We start from the raw sequence: 13,178 nt of genomic DNA, 5'->3' as shown, positions 1-13,178 counted from the left end.
TTTTATTATATCAATACACAACATCAAAGAGTTCTAACTAACATCAAAAAAAAAGAGAGAAGATAAAGAAGGATCAACGGCGATGATCAGAATCATGATCAAAATTCAATAAGGGTTTCATTTGACGTTGAAGTAAAGTCTGTGTATGAAAACGTTCAGGAGTCTCGTTCAACTTGAGCAAAGTGGTGGATGTATTGGAGGTCATGATGGCATTGGTATTGGGCAAAGGCACGTCATGTTGTCGTTGACGATCTTTTCTTCGAATGGAGGTATGATGAGATAAAACTTGTTGATCATCTGGTTTACGATGATTGGATGTTTCCCTTGTACTTTTCGATCTGATCATTCTATTATTATTATTATTATTATTATTATTATTATTTGAAGACGTTGTTCCTAAAGTAGCCGATGTATTGTCTAATAAAGATCCTTTGGAAAATTGTATCTTGTCATCAATTTGAATCAAAGTAGTATTATTGTTTTCCTCCATTGTATCATGATGATTTCGAATCGTGCCATTTCGTGATAATCCTCGAGTAGATGCCTTTCGTTTGATGGTTTCATCAGTGATACGTCGAGAAGTGGATTCACTACGAGCTCTAGGTCGTCCCTCTACATTGTTTATATCATCCATTGTTGTTGTTTGTTTGGTTGATTTGAGTCGTCGTAATTCCGTTGTCAAAGCGGTCAATGGGTTCAATACACGTTTTGGATATTGTTGATATTGAATAATACTCTATATATAAAAAATATATATATATATATAAATATCAACATGTATTTCATATATATATATTTACTTTTGCTTGACGAATGCCAAGGACCCAAGATTCCATAGATGCTTGATTTTCAGCAGAGAATAAACGGATATAATCTTCTTCTTTTTCAAAGATAGCAGCACGATCTTGAGCACGTAAGGCAAATGCAAAAGGTGTTGGGGATGTAGTACAGGGCTGAAGTAATGTATAAACGTCAAAGGCTGGTAAATGACAAAGAATAGCGGAGTTGGCGCACTAAAAAAAAAAAGAAAAGACAGAAATTAAATAAAAAAAAAATTCATTTCCCACTTTTTTTTTTTTTTTGGTACCTTGCTATCTTTAGCATGATATATGGCGTGATCCTTGATAAAGCAATATCTTTTTTGCCATTTACCTTTCTTGTATTCAATATGAAGCCAACCATGAACTGGTAAAGGTCGATCTCGAATACTATCAGCAGTCAATGATTCATAGAATCCATACTTTTTCACCAATAACGCGTTATTGACATTTTGTTCCCAACAAGAAGTAATATCCATCACTATTTCCCAAAGTCGGAGAGGTCGTTCTAAAATAAGATATAGATGAGGATTGTGAAACCTGTTATTCCCGATTATCTTACCAACACCATGACTACTGGCTATTTCAAACAAGGTCCAATCATCGCTGTTATCCAATAATTCCTTTCTTTTCAAATATTGAATCACCATAGCCGTTGTCAGTACATTTGTTAGTTGCACTGTCTTGTGATTTTTTCCATCTTCAATGAAAATCCTTGTTGTCATGGTTTGACTTGGTGTCACTGTTGTCACACTAGATCCAGTTGCATTAGTTGTATTATGATGTTGTTTTATTGTTTCTTCTTCTTCTTCTTCTTCTTCTTTAGTTGATGTATCCTATAAAAATAGAAGTTTAGGGAATTAACTGAATAAAATCCTCCTTTTTTTTTTACCTTTATATCTGAATGATCAGCATCTAATACAGCCCAAGCCAATTGCATAGCTTGTTGTAAATCATCGGTTTCATCTTTAGTAGTAGAGATATCTTGATTTTTAAAAGTAGGTGGAGTGGTCGGTATAGAAGGTACAGGTTCATCTGGTAACAATTTCTTTGGGAATTTCCTAGTACCAGAACTAAGACTTCTTGCTAATCCAATAGTTTTGGGAGAACTTTTCATTTGATGTGGAGGAAACAGGTCGTTATGTTGAATGGATGAAGATGGAGAAGTAGGACTTTGAAGAAGGTGACCAATAATATCATCGTCATCGTCATTATCGTCTTTGTGATGTTTGTGATGTGTAACTTTAGAATGAGAATGTTGAGATGTTATAGAAGGAGAAACAAAACTATTAGAAGATGATTGACCATCATTGCCTTGACTTATATCCTAAACACAGAAGAAGAAGAAAAAAAAAAGGAAATAAGTGTTTATACTTTGGACTTTCAATTTTTTTTTTTTTTTTTTTTTTACCAAAGAAAAGTCATTAACTTGTTGTTCAAGAGATTGCAAGACACTATCAAGATCACTTGACATGATTATAAATATTAATAAAAGTGTAGAAAGTGAAAAAAAAGGGGGGAAAGAAAGAAAAAAAAAAAAAGAAAAGAAAAATGAGAAAAAAAAGAAAAGCGGAGGGGTATGAATTTGGAATGAGGAGCAGGTAGAACTGATGTTACAAACCCAAATCGTCGGTAGAACACCCGATTTTTCCATATCAACTATTTTTTTTTTTTTTTTTTCAAGGAGATTTATATAAAAAGAGAGAGAGACTGAATAAAAATAGGTATGTTTTTCTTTATTATTATGTTCACCATGTATATAAAAATAGAGTCAAAATCATATATATATATATATTCTAAACTATCCAATATATTATTAACAAAACTATAGAAAGAATTCAAAAATATATTAAGTATATTCATAATATTATAATAATATTTTTTTTTTTACCTTCCATCGATTATTACAACTAAGACAAGTAACAAATGTAGTCATAGGTTCATCCGCACTCCTAGTCTGCATTTGGAAGTATGTACATTTTCGTTGCTTACACTTTCCACATATGAACATATCCGTCTCTGCTTGAGCCGTGCCAGCGCCTCGTGCCTTGAATAATGCTTCTTCCGCTAATTTACGATCCCGTGCCTTGGATTCTTCTGATGCCATATCCTACAAAAAAAAAAAAAATAAAGTAAAAATTTTTGTTCATGTTTTTTTTTTTAAATGACTTACTTCTACAGACATGGTACATAATTTCACTATTGATAATTCACCACTAACTGTACTTTCTCGTAATCCAGGATTACTTTTACTTTTTAGATTAAGTGATAGAGATCGAATTTTGGTCTTGTATTCACTATCCACTTGTCCAATATTGGTAAATACTGTTCGTTCAATAGCAATGGCCCTTTTTAATAATAATTCTGAATCTATTCATAAATAAAATAAAAAAAAAATAAGAATCAATTCCCCTTTCATATATATATATATATTCTTACCAGCGAAACTATCTAAAGCTAAAGAATTATACATAAGTTCAATTGTTTTGTCTCTCGGTGTATTTCCTGTAGATTTGAACACCATTTCGTCTGATTTAATAGTTCTTGGTGGTCCATTATTACTGGGAAGTTGAGTTGTTGGAGTTTTTGGTGGAGAAGAAGTTGGTGAAGATGATTGAGAAGCTAATAAACAAAAGAAAAAAAAATGAGAAGCCAAATTTGAAAAAAAAAACAAAAACCTTATTTTACTTACGTTGAGAAGCCACACTGGATTTTCTAGAAGGAATAACACCAGCATTTACCACATCGTCTTTCCATTTCTTTACAATGCCTTTTGCTCGTTGTGATACTTTTGCGTCTGAATGTGATCGTAATTTACCAAGTACTTTGCCTATATCCGTTTTCTACTTTATAAAATGAATTTACTTTATTCCTAACTTTTCCTTTTTTTTATATACCTTTAATAAGTCTTGAGTGGCTTTCACCATGGCCAGTTGATTCATGATATCAAGAATGTCCTATATATAATATAAAAAGGTAAGTTGTATTGTAAATCAATAAACGATTCATTATTCATCATTAGATTTTTTTTTTCTTTACCTGGGTATTATCATTTTCTGTTGCCTTCTGTAAAGCGCGTTTTGTCTTTAGTAGATCGTGTTCAGCTGACATGAAAAAAAAAAAAAAAGAAAACAATAATAGAAAAGAAAAAAAAAAAAAGAGTTTAGCTTTGAAAAAAAAAAAAAAAGGTGGTTTGAATAAAATTCTAATATCCGCCCCAATAGAAAATTTTGCCTGAAGAGCAGTCTCACACTAAAAAATTTTTTTTTACTATCAAAAAAAAAAAAACTATAAAAGGAGGGATATTCACAGGACCTCTGGTTTTTTTTCTTTAGTGACCGTACTCTACAGGATCTGTATACAGTACATTACCGTTCTACGTTTTTCAAACTAGACCATTTCATCAAGCTAGTAGATGACATTTAGCAGACCTTCTTATGAGTGAAGTGTGTTATAGATGACTCTCAGGGTTGACTATAGCAGTTGATGATCTCGCCTGTTCGCTTTATTCCAAGGACATGGCACGGAAGGAGCTGCAGTCTGATAGCTTTTTTTTTCTATTTATTTGAAAATTGAAAATGAAAATATAGATTATCATTATTATTATTATTATTATTTAATTATAGATGAAAATGAATATCGATGGTTATATAACTCTTTATATATATATTTATGTAGATGTTGATATAAAAGACATCAATAACAATAATATGTTTGATGAATCCATTTTTTTTGTTTTTTTTTTTTCTTTGTTTTTTTTTTTTTCAATTTGAAAATATTTTTTTTCCCGATGGCTTTAAGATAATAAATATAGTAACCAAAAAAGGCAATAAGACTGATAAGCAGTTGGAAAAAAAAAAAAAAGTTCAGATGAGATATCACACTCTTTCTTGATTATCGGTACAAAAAAAATCAATAATGATGTTCAATTTCAAAAGAGTAAATTTTATAATAATAGAATATATATATATAAGATGCATATGACAGTCAAAATTCATTGTATACAAAACAAAAAAAAACTTAAAAATGGTGATCAAAGATAAAACATTTTTTTTTTTTATTATTTACATTTTTGTTGTCATCAAAGTATATATTTATATATATATATATATATATATTTTTTAACCAAAGAATAAATTTTTTTTTTAACCTTTAAAGAAGCATGAAAAAGGGAACACGGAGACTGAAATATAAAATAGGTTCAATTTTTATATAATGTTCGTCTCATTTCATATTCTTTTTGTTTTTGTTTTCTTTTTTCTTTTTTTCTCACTATTTATATACTTTTCCAATTTTTTTTTTTTTTTTTTTTTTTACTTCTTATACCCCTCCTCCTCTCCAATAGGTTTGTCAATAGGGATTCAATGAATAAGAAAAAACATTCTCTCCTTACCGATCGACTTTTATCTGACACACTCTTTTTACCAAATACTGAACAGTCCACAATACCAGATATTCAAAACGAAGCTCAAAAGGATCCTTTAGCTGCAAAAGTATGGCGTTTATATACCAAAGCAAAAGATAATCTTCCCAATGGTATACGAATGGAAAACTTGACTTGGCGTATGATGGCAATGACTTTATCAAAAAAGAAAAAAAAAGAACCAGTTCAAGATCCCGATGGAGATATTACTATGACTGATACTTCTTTAATAACAACACCTCCTCCAGCAGATGATACTACTTCACTTTTATCCTCTTCAGCTCCTCCTTATACAATGATGGAGTTTCTACGTGATGAAGAGACTCAGCAGGACCTAAAAAATGTGATGATCTCTGGAAGTTCAAGGGCATCTACCTCTACAGCAGAATTCCCATATACTGTAAGTTTTTTTTTTTTTTTCTGTATTCATCTCACTTATTATTATTTACATCATTAGCTAACAACAACAAGTCGAAAAGTCAATCCCAGCATTATGATACCTACACAAGAAATGGATACAATTGATAACAGTAACCAACAAAGTAGTTATGTGAATATGGATAATAATCAACTAGAAACATCCTATCCAATCACTTCATCGAATATGATCAGTCATTCAGTACCAACATTTCATCCTTCTGCATTTCCAAATCAACAACATCGAACAGTCTTGACATATTCCTCCCGTACTGGTCCATTATTACCTACAAGTACGGAACTATCATCATCATCAGATATACAAACTTATAAAAATCATCAACAGGTTGATCCTTCATATTATTTTTCCTCTCAACAACAACAACAACAGCAGTCGACTGCTACATCATCCAAGACAACTTTTGAATCTACTATATCATCATCATCAAACAATGATTCTATGGCAAATACTATGAATCCAGGAAATCTCAGCTTTGAAGAACTATTGTATATGTATTATACCCCTCCTTTACCTTCAACAACCACATCAACAAGCAAACCTGATGACCCATCCTTCTTATTGAATTTACAGTCCGTACATCTTTCTGGTGATACACCTTCACCATCATCACCACCACAAACACCGCAATCCATAGATAGTAGCGTGGATGATCGACATTATCAACTTGGTATGGCAGCCTTGGATTTGGAAGATGAACAACGATTACTAGCTCTTGAAGATTCCATCACCACTACATTTCGACAACATCATGTGAAGAAGAAAACAACACGTTCACCTTCTAGTCCATCTATCTTGCAACAAAAAATGACCACGTCAAGTACTTCACTGTCTGCACCTGGAAATCGTACACAATGTCATAACTGTCGAACACGTACTACACCTTTATGGCGACGCAATCCTCAAGGTCAACCTCTTTGTAATGCTTGTGGTTTATTTTTGAAACTACATGGTATAGTTCGACCGCTTAGTTTGAAATCGGATGTGATCAAGAAACGGAATCGGGTGACCAATGGTATACAACAAAAGCAAAAGGCGAAGCAGAAACAAGATATGAGTGGAAAAAAGATCAAAACTTCTTTTTTTTCTTCTTCTTCTTCTTCTTCTTCTTCAGATATTTCAGTTTATCATCCACGTACAATTGCACCAAGTACAAATCGATTAACAATATCACCTACATCTTCTTTACCTGAAGACATGAACAAACGACAAAGAACAATACAAGAAAAGGAAGAAAAAGAAGAAGGATCAATCTATACAATATTAGAATCCATTGGAACTCATTTGAATAGTTTACCTCCCGAATTATTACCATTGATTGCGTCAGCTGCCAATTATCATGCTATGACGAAACAAAGACAACAACAAACATCCAATATAGTTCAGTATGAACAGAATCATCAAGTCGCAGCTCTCTTACAACGATTGTTTCAGACTCCCACTTCTTCAGGTGATCCATCTACTTTTGAACAACTTTAAGGAATTATGGCTGGTTCCGTGGCATTCTTTTTTTTTTTTTGTGTCAAATATACCTGATTGACATTATATGATACTTTTTTTTTCATCTCCCTTCATTTTCTATATATATTTATTATTTACCTGATGTTTATTTATGTTACAATAGAATTTTTTTTTTTTTTTTTGTATATGATACCTTTGTTGAATGATTTTTACCTATGATTTGAAATAAAATAAAATGAATCCCCAAAAAATTTTCCAGGATGTGTTGTAGGTTTTAATGTTAACCCAAAGTAGTAATTTTAGGTTGTTGATTTCCCCTTGTTGTTTGGAAAAGCACTGACATTGAGGAACCTCTTTTTTTTTTTTTTTTTTTTTCTTTATCTATTTTTTTTTTTTTCTCATTGTCCCCCTTGACCCATTTTTGGGAAAGAGGCATACAGAAAGGAGAAGGGTTTGAAATACACCAATCAAAAGCCAGAGAAATGACCCTATTTGGGTAAAAGAGTCAGAAAGTCCAAGCAACCAATGGCGTGCGCGACTTTAGAGAATGATGTGATAGACCATTGAAACAATCCTCTATTATAAGAATCCCATTTTCTTCTTTTCTTTTCTTTTTCTTTTTCTTCTTTTTTTTTTTCTTCTTGTTTTTCTATTTTATACCAATTGTATGACTCAAAATAAACAACAACCATTATTTGATAGTAACATTGAACAAGGTCCAATTGATTTGGATCTTTATCAATCAACTCAGATAGGTTATGGCACTCGTAGTATTTTTGAAGTATCTCTTAATATTGTGAATGCTACAGTGGGAGCTGGTGTGATTGGTTTACCTTTTGCCTTGGTCTTATCAGGTTTCATTCCCGGGATGGTGTTATCTATGATTGTCGCTGTCTTGACCACGGGTGCTGTTTATAGTATGATTGTTGCTGGACAAAAGGCCAATGTCTATTCTTTCGCTGCTTTGGCTGAACATACAATGGGTTCTTTTGGTTTTTATATGCTCAATTTCATGTTATTTATCCAATCTGCTGGAAGTTGTGTTAGTTACTTTATTTGTAAGTCCTTTTTTTTTTTTTTTTAATCGTATAAAATTAAATCCCCCCCCCTTTTTTTTTATTCATTTATCTAGTGGTGGCAGATACTCTTCCTATATTATTTTCTTTATATATACCACAATATCCTATTCTTGGTGATCGTCAATTAATGACCATCTTGATCTCTGTCTTATTGGTAAAAAAAAAAAAAAAAAAATGAAAAAAATATATAGTTTTCTAACCTTTTTTTTTTTTTTTTATTCAAATAGATTTTCCCATTGAATTTATTTCGATCGATTGGAGCACTTGCCAGATGGTCAGCTTTTGCCGTGTTTTTACTTCCCATCATGGTGCTCACAGTGATGATCCGTGCACCATTGTATGCAGGCCAACACGATGCACCTTTATTGATGCTTGGACGAGATCCTGTGGCTGCCACTGGTATCATGGCATTTTCCTTTGTTTGTTCTCAAGTGGTTTTTAGCAATTATCTTTCTCAACGAAATCAATCTTTATCGGCCTGGGCTAAAACAAGTAGTCTTTCCACCTTTTTCAGTTGGACCATCTCCATCTCTTTTGCCATTATTGGTTATCTTAGTTTTGGTGTAGATGCTGATGCCAATATTTTTAGTAATTTCCCTATCGATGATCCTATTATTAATATTGGTCGTTTGACTTTGGGTATATCTATGATTTTAACTGTACCGTAAGTTCAAAAAACAAAAACAAAAAAAAAAAGATAGATGATCACTTATTATTATTACTATTATGATGATTAGAATGGGATTTTATCCTGCAAGAGATGCTCTTCAAAAGGCACTTGGTTTGGAAACAACTGAAAAACAACCTAGTAATTGGCAACATTATAGTTTGACAGTGATTTTATTTGCTGTGTTTTTGGCTATGGGGGTAAATCTTCGATCTTTGGGTAAAGTCTATTCTGTTGTGGGTGGTATTGCTTCTGCATGTTTGGCATATATTATTCCTGGCTATTCTTATTTGAAAGTCTTCCGTCCTTTCACATCAAATTGTCCCAGTGAATTGATTCCTTTTGCTAAACCAATGGATCAAGATAATATTATTCCTGTTTCTTGGATATTATCGATATGTTCTGTTATTTTAGTATTATTTGGTTCTATAGTGATGAGTCTCACTGCTATTGGTGCTTTTAAATGATTCCATGTATATTATTCTTCTTCTTTTTTTTTCGATACCATTTATAATATTCCATCAATAAAAAAAAAAAGGGTCTTTTATATACCTATTGAAAATTTTCTCAGGTTGAACAGTTTATCCTATTTTCACGTGGTCAGGCTGCTGAAAGGAAAAAAAAAATCTTTGTAAAAATTTCTTTACGGCGTGTATTGATTCTCTCCACCTTTTTTTTTTTTTTTTTTTTTTTCCTTTCTCACTGTCCTTTTTTTTTTTCTCCTCTATATTTTTTTTTGATTGTTACATTACTTTTTCTCCGTATATACGAACCTTTTTTTTCTTTTTAAATAGTTACAAAAAAAAAAAAAAAAAAACCATTCCAAAGGTGGAACTTGTCATTATTATTCTTATAGGAAACTCCTTCACCTTTTATATATAAACAAATGCCATCTCCAACAAAATTCCATCATTTCAAGGTCACAACATTCCATGGTTTAGTTTATTGTGATTACTGTGCAAAGATGCTTTGGGGTCTAGCTAGACAAGGTGTTCAATGTTCAGGTAATAATATAATATTGTATTTATTTATTATTAAAAAAAAAAAACTTACAAATATATATATATATATATATATATAGAATGTGGATATCATTGTCACGATATTTGTAAGGATATGGCTCTCCAATGCCGACCTCCAAGACGGTTTAGTCCTGACTCTTTATCAGTTACTGATTCTGAAGCTGAATCTATTGGTAAACATTCCTCACCACGTGGGTCTTTAGATATCAAACAACAACAACAACAAAATAATGGAACAGACGATTCTACTTTTACTACAACCAGGTCTACTAGTTATCCTCACAGTTTATCAAAAAGACATCAACAATTGTATTTGGATGCTACTTATAACAATTATACACAACAAAAAGAAGAAGCTTTAAAGTCTCCTACTTACTCCTCCACTCCTATTGATTCTTCTCAACGAGCACCTGTGAAAGCATATCGAAAAGCATTGAAACAACAGGTACAACATTCTCTTCTCTCTTCGTCACTTCCTGGTGAAGCCAATGACGGATCCATGATGACTCCTCAACAAACAGCAAAAACATTTACTCGACTGGTTGCGCGATCTCGTGCCTTTTCCCATCTTAGTCGTTACTTTTATGATATTTATGATTGGAAATCATCTACCAAATCTTTGACCTATGTTATATTATGGTCCTTATTATGTAAGTTACATCAAAATAAAAATAAAAATAAAAAAAAATACTTATTTGTTATTATTATTTAGGCTTATACCCCATGATAGTGATCTTACTTCCTCCAATATTGATCATCCTTCTCTTCTTTCGTTCTGGTGTACAAAACCGACCTGCCAACCAAATCCTATTACCACGTTATGATGAGGGAACACCTGAATACTATGTCAACTTGGAACGAATGCAATCAACCATGGTGTTTATGATCCGACTGTATGATAATCTATCTTATCATTTACAACATGCATCTTTGAATGAAAATGTATATCGTATGTTATTTGTCATGAGTGTGATGCTAACAGTACTTTTGTATATGATGGGTCGATGGTTGGTGTTGACATTTGGTTTGGTGGTTTTATTGAACAAGACTTGGTTAGGTGGCGTTTTGGAAACTGTCATCCAGATGGTCATGGAAATGTTGCAAACAATAATAGATGTGATTCAACGTATTACTTTTCCTCGTCATCGACAAATCCCAACTTCATTGGAAGTTTCTTTATATGAAAATCAACGTTGGTGGGCTGGTACTGGTTATACATCCCAGGTAATTTTTTTTTTTTAAAAGAAAAAGGAAAAAAGAAATTAAAGTAAAAAACTTACCTTTTGTCCATTAGTTATTAAGATCAGAACGTACACCTTGGTCTAATATCACTGGTACTGAACCTTTACCAAGTAAAGAAAATATGCCTCCACCAAGTCATTATCAATGGGCAGATGATGATTGGCAATTAGATATGACAGGACCTTGGTCGGATGAAATTTTAGGCTTAGGTAAAAAAAATAAAATAAAAAAAATAAAAAAAAGAAATATATTAACCCCTAACTTTGTAATAGTATCTCTGATTGAATGTGATGAACAAGGATGGGTTTATTCAGATCACAAATGGGCCAATCCAAGAAGTCGACCTGAATCATTAAAAGGTGAAAGTGCAAGAGCTTTAACACGAAGACGACGATGGTATCGAAAAGCAAAACCTATGGAACCTACAACAAAAAAGAAGATTTGATTCCCCCTCCTTCTATTATTATTATTATTTATTATATATCCCTCTTTTTTTTTTGTATTCATTTTTTTTATATATATATTAAATAAAAGAAAAATCATGATTCTTTGTTATTTTTGAAAACCATCTTTTTTTTTTTAAGGATTCTTCCAAAAATCATGCTAATCACATTGACTAATCCTTTTTCATCATGGGATTACAAGTTCCATACTTCCTTTATTCATTATTTCCATATATACTTTCTTTTTTTTTCGCATAATCTATACTTCCTATATTCATTCTTTCCATATTTGACTCCCCCCAAAGAAAAAAGAATTACGATCTTCTATCATCATTAAAGACCACAAAAAAAAAAAAAAAAGAATATTATATGTACAAGAGTAAATTTATTTTTTTTTTTTTTGAATCACAGAAAAAAAACAGTTAACTATAAAACTTGTTCATCAAAGACATCCGATCGTAAAGTAGTTTCTAAATCCAGAAGCCGGTCTTCAAATTCGAAAAGTAAGGCAGTGACCAGATGATCCAAATGAGAACGTAATAAGGAAGGACCAGGCACGAAAAGAGAAGCATCATGATGATGATGATGATCTTCCACCACAGTGATATGTTGATCCATGGGATTATTGTCCAATTCAGCCATCATACGACCAGCAGGTGGAGACGAGGTCAAAGTAGCTTTTTTCCATACACTTTTCAATAAAAGCCAAAAGGAAGATGGAGGAGGACGAGGTTTCTGTTGTTGTTGGTTTTGTTGAATTTCACACGCGGAAAGATCCAAAGCCACCTTGTGTTCCAGTTGTAAGCGATCGAACAGTTGAGTCACATGTTCACCCATAGCAGCATTCAATAATGTCAATTGCATCATATCGTCTTGGATAGGGTACTCTTGTAATAATTTGTCCAAAGTAGGTTCCATTGCATCCAATACTTTTGTATGTAATCGATGTAATTGTTGAGCAATCATACCAGGCATTCGCATCAAACATGTTTCTTTATATAAAATAAGAATCAGTATCCATTCTTTTTTTTAAAAAAAATTTATTTATTTACCTTGGACAGGATGATGAAGTAAAGCAATAGCTTGAGGTTGTAAGAATGTTTCCAAAGTAGTTTGGTCATTCATGGCTTGAGCCAATTGTACCAAGACATCTTCACTGTGTGTACTAATGACTTCGTCAGCAATATTTTCATAATAAGCCTGGATATCATCGTGAAGCATCAAAGAGACTTGGTTAACATGTTGTTTTGTATCCACAGCCCATTGTTGAATAGGTGCACATAAAACGAAAGGAAGAGTTGTAAGAAGAAATAAGGAAGAGGAAAGCATGATATAATAAATGAAAGGGAGTGGGAATCAAATAAAAAAGATACAAAAAAAAAAGAAATATACAGAAATGAAATGGGAATGGGTTATATAAAAAAAAAGAAAGAAATTGAACCAGCAATTCTTTTCTTGAGTGTATATAATGATGATGATAATGAAAAGAAAAAAACAAAAAAAAAAAAAGAAATGTGGATTGTCCATTGTTTTATATACTCTTGGTGACCAATTACGAATCGATACCCAAAAAAAGAAATATAACTC

At 32.1% G+C, this 13,178-nt stretch overlaps 6 protein-coding genes across 6 annotated transcripts; 3 read left to right on the top strand and 3 right to left on the bottom strand.

Moving 5' to 3' along the window:
- Window positions 1-16: 16 nt before the first annotated feature.
- Window positions 17-2,386, bottom strand: BX664DRAFT_279704 (uncharacterized protein). Its single transcript, XM_051541454.1, has 6 exons — window positions 2,230-2,386; window positions 1,711-2,145; window positions 1,088-1,654; window positions 801-1,013; window positions 390-736; window positions 17-347 (listed from the first exon to the last, which is right to left on the bottom strand). The coding sequence occupies exons 1-6, from the start codon at window positions 2,290-2,292 to the stop codon at window positions 74-76; spliced, it is 1,899 nt and encodes a 632-aa protein (XP_051399846.1). The 5' UTR covers window positions 2,293-2,386; the 3' UTR covers window positions 17-73.
- A 147-nt stretch (window positions 2,387-2,533) lies between these two features.
- BX664DRAFT_331939 (transcription elongation factor S-II) lies at window positions 2,534-3,946 on the bottom strand. The gene is made up of 7 exons (XM_051545231.1): window positions 3,858-3,946; window positions 3,716-3,775; window positions 3,511-3,661; window positions 3,258-3,440; window positions 2,992-3,188; window positions 2,710-2,928; window positions 2,534-2,643 (listed from the first exon to the last, which is right to left on the bottom strand). Exons 1-7 carry the CDS (start codon window positions 3,927-3,929, stop codon window positions 2,635-2,637), a joined length of 891 nt encoding a protein of 296 aa, XP_051399845.1. The 5' UTR covers window positions 3,930-3,946; the 3' UTR covers window positions 2,534-2,634.
- A 1,187-nt stretch (window positions 3,947-5,133) lies between these two features.
- On the top strand, window positions 5,134-7,320 carry BX664DRAFT_385575 (uncharacterized protein). The gene is made up of 2 exons (XM_051549259.1): window positions 5,134-5,641; window positions 5,699-7,320. Exons 1-2 carry the CDS (start codon window positions 5,183-5,185, stop codon window positions 7,154-7,156), a joined length of 1,917 nt encoding a protein of 638 aa, XP_051399844.1. The 5' UTR covers window positions 5,134-5,182; the 3' UTR covers window positions 7,157-7,320.
- Window positions 7,321-8,057: 737 nt separating this feature from the next.
- BX664DRAFT_261953 (transmembrane amino acid transporter protein-domain-containing protein) lies at window positions 8,058-9,351 on the top strand (the record flags this gene model as incomplete). The annotated part of the gene is made up of 4 exons (XM_051540698.1): window positions 8,058-8,196; window positions 8,271-8,371; window positions 8,445-8,881; window positions 8,955-9,351. The coding sequence occupies 4 exons, from the start codon at window positions 8,058-8,060 to the stop codon at window positions 9,349-9,351; spliced, it is 1,074 nt and encodes a 357-aa protein (XP_051399843.1).
- Window positions 9,352-9,682: 331 nt separating this feature from the next.
- Window positions 9,683-11,748, top strand: BX664DRAFT_331936 (integral peroxisomal membrane peroxin-domain-containing protein). The gene is made up of 5 exons (XM_051545230.1): window positions 9,683-9,888; window positions 9,966-10,556; window positions 10,619-11,130; window positions 11,201-11,357; window positions 11,421-11,748. Exons 1-5 carry the CDS (start codon window positions 9,771-9,773, stop codon window positions 11,591-11,593), a joined length of 1,551 nt encoding a protein of 516 aa, XP_051399842.1. The 5' UTR covers window positions 9,683-9,770; the 3' UTR covers window positions 11,594-11,748.
- Window positions 11,749-12,017: 269 nt separating this feature from the next.
- Window positions 12,018-12,920, bottom strand: BX664DRAFT_314246 (uncharacterized protein; the record flags this gene model as incomplete). Its single annotated transcript, XM_051542654.1, has 2 exons — window positions 12,018-12,583; window positions 12,644-12,920. 2 exons carry the CDS (start codon window positions 12,918-12,920, stop codon window positions 12,018-12,020), a joined length of 843 nt encoding a protein of 280 aa, XP_051399841.1.
- Window positions 12,921-13,178: the final 258 nt, after the last annotated feature.

This window comes from Halteromyces radiatus (genome assembly GCF_025201355.1).
Source record: "Halteromyces radiatus strain CBS 162.75 chromosome Unknown BX664scaffold_4, whole genome shotgun sequence".
NCBI lineage: Eukaryota > Fungi > Mucoromycota > Mucoromycetes > Mucorales > Cunninghamellaceae > Halteromyces > Halteromyces radiatus.
Note: the sequence above shows the minus strand (reverse complement) of the source record. Positions and strands in the feature narration are given on the sequence as shown.

Bases quoted from the DNA above. Each gene is read 5' to 3' on its own strand.
- BX664DRAFT_279704 (XM_051541454.1), bottom strand. From the start codon at position 2,292: ATGTCAAGTGATCTTGATAGTGTCTTGCAATCTCTTGAACAACAAGTT. The intron at 1,014-1,087 runs GTACCAAAAAAA...TTTTTTTTTTAG, and splicing joins ATCATGCTAAAGATAGCAAG to TGCGCCAACTCCGCTATTCT. The intron at 348-389 runs GTCTTCAAATAA...TAATAATAATAG, and splicing joins TCGGCTACTTTAGGAACAAC to AATGATCAGATCGAAAAGTA.
- BX664DRAFT_331939 (XM_051545231.1), bottom strand. From the start codon at position 3,929: ATGTCAGCTGAACACGATCTACTAAAGACAAAACGCGCTTTACAGAAG. The intron at 3,776-3,857 runs GTAAAGAAAAAA...TATTATATATAG, and splicing joins CAGAAAATGATAATACCCAG to GACATTCTTGATATCATGAA. The intron at 3,189-3,257 runs GTAAGAATATAT...ATTTATGAATAG, and splicing joins AGCTTTAGATAGTTTCGCTG to ATTCAGAATTATTATTAAAA.
- BX664DRAFT_385575 (XM_051549259.1), top strand. From the start codon at position 5,183: ATGAATAAGAAAAAACATTCTCTCCTTACCGATCGACTTTTATCTGAC. The intron at 5,642-5,698 runs GTAAGTTTTTTT...TTACATCATTAG, and splicing joins CAGCAGAATTCCCATATACT to CTAACAACAACAAGTCGAAA.
- BX664DRAFT_331936 (XM_051545230.1), top strand. From the start codon at position 9,771: ATGCCATCTCCAACAAAATTCCATCATTTCAAGGTCACAACATTCCAT. The intron at 9,889-9,965 runs GTAATAATATAA...ATATATATATAG, and splicing joins ACAAGGTGTTCAATGTTCAG to AATGTGGATATCATTGTCAC. The intron at 11,131-11,200 runs GTAATTTTTTTT...TTTGTCCATTAG, and splicing joins GTACTGGTTATACATCCCAG to TTATTAAGATCAGAACGTAC.